We start from the raw sequence: 6000 nt of genomic DNA on the forward strand, positions 1-6000 counted from the left end.
TATGTTCCAGTATGTGATTCTGGACATACTATATTCGTCATGTTGACCCACAGCACTGATTCACTCCTCACTGGATAGTAAAGCGTCCATCGGGTGTGGTATGTTTTTCACCCACTGTGTGTCCTCATATATATTGCATTGATGGTAAAGGACAACAGAACAAAATCAGACTTACTTTAGCTTTCCGCATACAAATAACAAAGGAGAATACTATCTGATCCCCAGCCCTTGCAGAGATAACCACAGTACAAGGGAACAGTAAGCTGCCCTGTAATCAGACAGAAAAACCTTTGATAAGATTACGCTCCACTACAAACCTTTTCCTTCAAAAACTCCCAGAGTCCAGAAGTACAATTACCCTCCTACACATTCCAGTTAAAACATGTTTAAACATTTTAAAAATGCTATAAATATGTAAAACATGCTATCTTTGATCAATAGATGAAACATTCAGGCCCCAAAAATGCACGGTATCAACAATGCACTCATCAAAACAAGCCAACAACAATAAAAAGATGCATGGAGAAAAAAAGACATGATCTTAAAATATGCAAATGATAACAAAAGCATGCCTTTTTCAGCTTTAAGCTTGCAGACAGTTTCATAAGTCAGTTCCTCATGAGGAAAAGCTGAATATTCATAAACAGTATCATTCATTCATATTTAGTGGCCAACAGATATGGGTTTAGTGGTTAACACCAGAATCTAAACAGAGATAAAAATACAAATTAAATATAAAAATTATGAATCAGCACATAAATGTGCATTAAGTAAACTGTGAGGAATCTTTTTGATGAATGAAGAATTGGCTGATGCCATAATCTCAAAATAAAGTTAAAGGGGTCATAATACACACCGTTTCTGCCAAACTCATGTTAATATTGAGTACCTATAGAATAGAGTTGATCCCTCATCTTTAGTTTGATCATATTTATAAAAGACAGATACACTGAAGTGATTCTTTCTGAAAACAGCCGAACGCGTGGAGGCATGCAGTGGGCGGAGCTAAAGAGTCACAAACACGCACACACACACACAACATGGCATTATCCCTAGATAACTTTATATTCACATTAAGTTGTTGACATTATATGGACTTATGAACCGATTGCCATCAAAACACACACATTTGATGCAGTTTCACTCACTGCCTGTGGTTTTCACTCATGACTGGAAACAAACAAACACACATACACACACACACACACACACACACTTGCAGAACTCCGGACACACAAACTGCATCCACTGTTCCTTAACGCTGGGTTATTTGTCAAGCAAAAAGTGATCACACACACACACACACACACACACACACACACACACTTCTTTAATGACATTGTTGATCTCGTGTCTAAAAACAATATGACAGCACTGCCGACGACTCCTGTAACCCGAACGAAGCTCATTGATGGACGCGGTCTTGCTCTCACTCTGGTGTGTGTGTGTGTATCAACTCTTTAACAGTATAAATAAGTCAAAATGCATGAAATAGCATTAGACTACATGGTGATGATTTTATTTATTATACTATTCCTTTAATTTCATGAAATGGTGCTGTACAGGTTTGACAAGCTCAAAGAGTTTGCTAAAGAGCTCAAGACTAAAGTCATCGTCTCAGTTTGTGAAACTTGGACATGCTTCAAACAAACGGCAGAGAATTCTGCGAAGTAACAACCGAAGCGAAGTACTGACAACATCATACTTCAGCGTCCAACATAAGACAGAGCTACTCGTCTTGAGTCTTTAAACCTAAAGGCCTCATGGATGAAAAGGCATTCATGAACCAAACATCAAAACCTTAACTTTACAAATGATGGCGGGAGAACAATGCAGCAGGCAGTATCAAAAAACTCCTGACCGTCTGTCTCTGACAGACACTAAAAACCAAAAGAAACTAGGTCACTCAAGATGACAACGATCCAGAACACAAGATTAAATACTTTAATCCCTTAACCGTCATCCCCACGGCTCTATTTTTGAGAATAGACGTGAAAATGCACTATTGTTGTAATTCAAGAATGCATTGGAATAGACCTACGTCTTGTTTTAAAGAAGACACTCAGCAGATTATTGAGCTTCAAAAGATGAAAGTATGAAGAAGTTATGGAAGTTTAAATTTACTGTAAATTAAATGTACTCCACTAAATATTTTTCATTTTATATAAATAATTTATATAAAACAATTCACTCTAAAATTACTTTGAAATCAAAGCCATACGTCTAACCAAGTTGTGATCCAGATTTGAAGTTGAGATCACAAAAATGGGGAGCCAGCTAAAATAATTTAAAGTACGTTTTCGGTGGTAACCTAACGTCCAATTTCAAAACGGCTTACACAGGATGAATCTTGAGTTCGTAAGCTTTCGAATGATATATAGTTTGTCAACATTAGATCAGGATAAATATAGGATATAATTGTTTTAAACATGCAGTGACAAATGGGCCCACCGGTGGGCCAGTGACACTTAACATTTAACATTTACATTTAATCATTTAGCAGACGCTTTTATCCAAAGCGACTTACAAAAAAGGGGAGAGTAATAGAAGCAACGGAACAGACAAAGCCAAAAACCTGTAAGAGCTGTAAGAAATCTCAATTAATTAGCACAATACACAACAATTTTTTTTTTTTTTTTTTTAAAGACAGACATCTACAACAAAAACTCACGTACGCAAAGTGCCGAACACTGGATTTTGATAGCTATGATAAGGGGTTGACTTAAGGGGTTAAAATATTATTAAAAGATTTTGTGGCCACATTGGGTAATTGTGTGTGTTTTATTTGTGATGACGCAGTGAAACATGCCAAATAGTGCTATTTTCATGAATTATCAATTTTTTTATGTGGTTTAGATACAATATTATGTTGAGTTTCTATTCATTAAACAAATTTTCTTCATTGTATCAACTCCAATTTTTAATTTCAATAAACTCAACATTTTAAGGCAACCAGGTTACTTACTTTTTTAAGTTAAACCAACAAAATTCTTTTACAATGTAGTCAGTGATAGAGAGAAAATATTTCTGTATTTTCAGCTTTTGGGTTACCAGCACCAAGTCCCAGTGTATTCAGTGCCACCCCTAATGTAATACCAAATTAAGCATTCTGATAAACAGTACATTTTTAGCAGTTGCCTTTTGAGTATAGCAATAATACCATATTGTGAGTTCAGTATCGTGCTGTGCATCGAATCGTGACATGAGGGTATCGTTACACCCCTAAATAAAGGACATTTCTATGAAATTACCGGATAAAATCCTGGCAGTACATTTTCCGTTTTATTTTTTTTTAAAGTGTACAAATATATGAAGCATCTTCAAAATTATTTATTTGATTTATTTATTAATTAATTGTCTTTTGACACTGCATGTATTTTAATGCCTTAATGGATAAGGACAGTCTTGCAATGCATAAACAGTTCAGGTGGTGTTTGTTGTTATTTAGTGTTTGGGGAAAAAGTTAAAACTCATCAGCTGCTCGTGACTTAGACAAGGGATTGCGCTTCAATGCATACAGCTCTGGTTATAGTGATATTTAAACATTTTAACAAGATTGTGCCTCTCTGGTTTTGCTGCAGATCAAATGTTTACATTAAAGTTTCATTGCCATTCAACTGCACTCCACCCTGGGATGTGGGTTTGAGGAGGAGTGATAGATACCAACACATATCACTTCATTCTGAGAACTTTCCTGGAAAACAAACCAAGGAGAAAGAAAGAAAGAAAGAAACCAAACAAAGAGTAAAGGCCAAGCATTTGAGCTGCCAACAAACGTTGTGTACACTGTAAACCTTACTGCTCAAAATAATGAATTGCTTTGAGAAGAGCTAGCTCAAATTAAACAAACGATGGATACTTTTATGAGTATTTACAACTTTCTTTTTCTCAAAAGTTCTCAAAACCGACACATTTTAAGTCATGTGAATTGTTTCATTGCTTTGAGTTTCATGAATTTTAATTTAGACAAACTTATATTTACCTGAAACTGGGCTGGGATTTCCATTCTCCAGCATGCCTTGCCATGACACTCAAAAGGGACAGACAATGCCAGTTATGCTAGTTTAGTAGAGTTTCTGTTGTGTTGGGGGTTTTGTAGGGTTTCTATTATGGTGACGAGTGGAGCATGAGCTTAGTTTGAGCTTACATTTTTATATTGCTGTCCTTATTCAGCAGTTGCTATGCTAATACTATCAAAACATTGTGTACCCAATTAGCAAGGTGGCAATTATTGAATTAGCTAAAGTCAAGTTTACACTACAAAAAATGTGAGATTACATGATATTTTAAGTTAAATGTATGAATTAGCTAGTTAAAGTCAAGTTTACACAACTAAAAATGTGAGATTACATGATATTTTAAGTTAAATGTATGAATTAGCTAGTTAAAGCCAAGTTTACACTCATAAAAATGTGAGATTACATGATATTTTAAGGTAAATGTATGAATTAGCTAGCTAAAATCAAGTTTACACAACTAAAAATGTGAAATTACATGATATTTAAGTTAGCTTGTTAAAGTAAAGTTTACGCTCATAAAAAATGAGATTACATATTTAAATTAAATGTATGAATTAGCTTAATCAAATATTTCAAGTTCAAAGCAGCCAAAATGTAAGTTCTGTTTACTTAAACTATACATTTCTTAATTTAAAAGTTTTACCAACTTCTTCGGGTTTACCGTGTAGCAAATGGCCTTCCCAAGGTTCTCTCAAACTTACCTGCATTGTAAAAGTGATCCAGAACTGAAGTTTCACCAAAGTCCAGCTTTCCAAAGGGAATTATGTCTAGTTTACACCCCACAATGTCGCAGGCATCCTTCAGACACTGTAGTGCCATGTTTTCTGGGTTGTGAGGTGGGCTCGTCTCAGAGTTCCTCACATAGGCCACTGTTATGGATCTGTTCTTACATTTACCCGTGGTCAACAAGCTGCCACTGTCCGAGGGCAAACTAATGACCACAGGGCTGGCATTTTTACAGATAGAGTGGTCCTGCCAGAAAGCCCCGGCACCATGATTCCCGCCGCCACTGGACTCTGCATGACCCCTTCCCATCATGTCTAGATGTTGGCCGAGAGAGGGTACATAAAGAGAAATGGCCTCCAAATCTGAACTCATTTTTCATCAGTTTGTTGAATGAGTCCAGCTTGTCAACCAGCGCACCTCAAAGCTGGCATTCCTGGTGCCTAAAGTGGCATCAAACGAGCAAATAAAAGTGGAGTGACGTCATCGGAACCGACAACATATCAGAAAATAGGGGGAAAGGGGCACGATTATCGTTTCATTTTTAGATTAGGCTCTTAAAAAATCCGCTTAGCAGTATATAGGACTGGACGAAGAATGCCAAAAATTAGTAAGAAGAGAATAACTGCAGCGATCAAGGACTGCTCGCGGACGTCGCTCAGGTCACGACTCTAAAAAGAAACGATAACCGTTAATGTCACTGTAAATCCACTGAAGCGTTTGCGAAGAACGTAACGTTACCCTCGTTTATCCGAGCGTAGTTTCCGAAGTAACGTTTACGCGGTTTGACAGCGACAGTTGACTCCGTGCACATCGCAACGAGACACCGTTTCACCACGAGACAACGCGTCCTGTCGTCAGGGTTATGTTCCGGTCATTTCGTTTAAATATGTCATACTTAAGTTGTGATCCCTCTCGGCTGAAGCGCGTTTGTTTGTCTCCTGGACCCTGCCCTATTTTTCTATTATTATCTTCAGCAGAACTCACGCTCAGGGGGCGGAGTAACACGCTGGACTTGCAGGAAGAGAATTAACGAAACCTACTATGGAAAAGACTTAGCTCATGCATATTAATTAGGCAACGTGACGCTATCTCGCGTGGGCCTGTCACAGTCGAGAGTATGCGCTGACGTCACTTTCCCGACGGAACACGCCCCCTCTGCCGGACTGAGTGGCGGAAGAGCTGCTGAATGACTGGATTAAACTGTTAAAACGCGAGTAAAACAAACGATTATCAGTTTAAACGAAAGGTTGGCCTT

At 37.5% G+C, this 6000-nt stretch overlaps 1 protein-coding gene across 2 annotated transcripts in view; it reads right to left on the reverse strand.

Annotated features, from left to right (window-relative positions):
* map3k5 (mitogen-activated protein kinase kinase kinase 5) overlaps positions 1-5736 on the reverse strand; it is a 60505-nt gene extending 54769 nt beyond the window's left edge. The window contains exon 1 of one of the 2 annotated variants that reach the window (XM_067416761.1): positions 4721-5735. In XM_067416761.1, coding sequence (XP_067272862.1) covers positions 4721-5117 — 397 coding nt within the window. In that variant the 5' untranslated portion in view covers positions 5118-5735. Of the gene's footprint in view, positions 1-4720 lie in introns of both variants that reach the window. The other variant, XM_067416762.1, reaches the window with a different exon arrangement.
* Between the last annotated feature and the right edge of the window lie 264 nt (positions 5737-6000).

This window comes from Pseudorasbora parva, chromosome 15 (genome assembly GCF_024679245.1).
Source record: "Pseudorasbora parva isolate DD20220531a chromosome 15, ASM2467924v1, whole genome shotgun sequence".
Taxonomy (NCBI): Eukaryota; Metazoa; Chordata; class Actinopteri; order Cypriniformes; family Gobionidae; genus Pseudorasbora; species Pseudorasbora parva.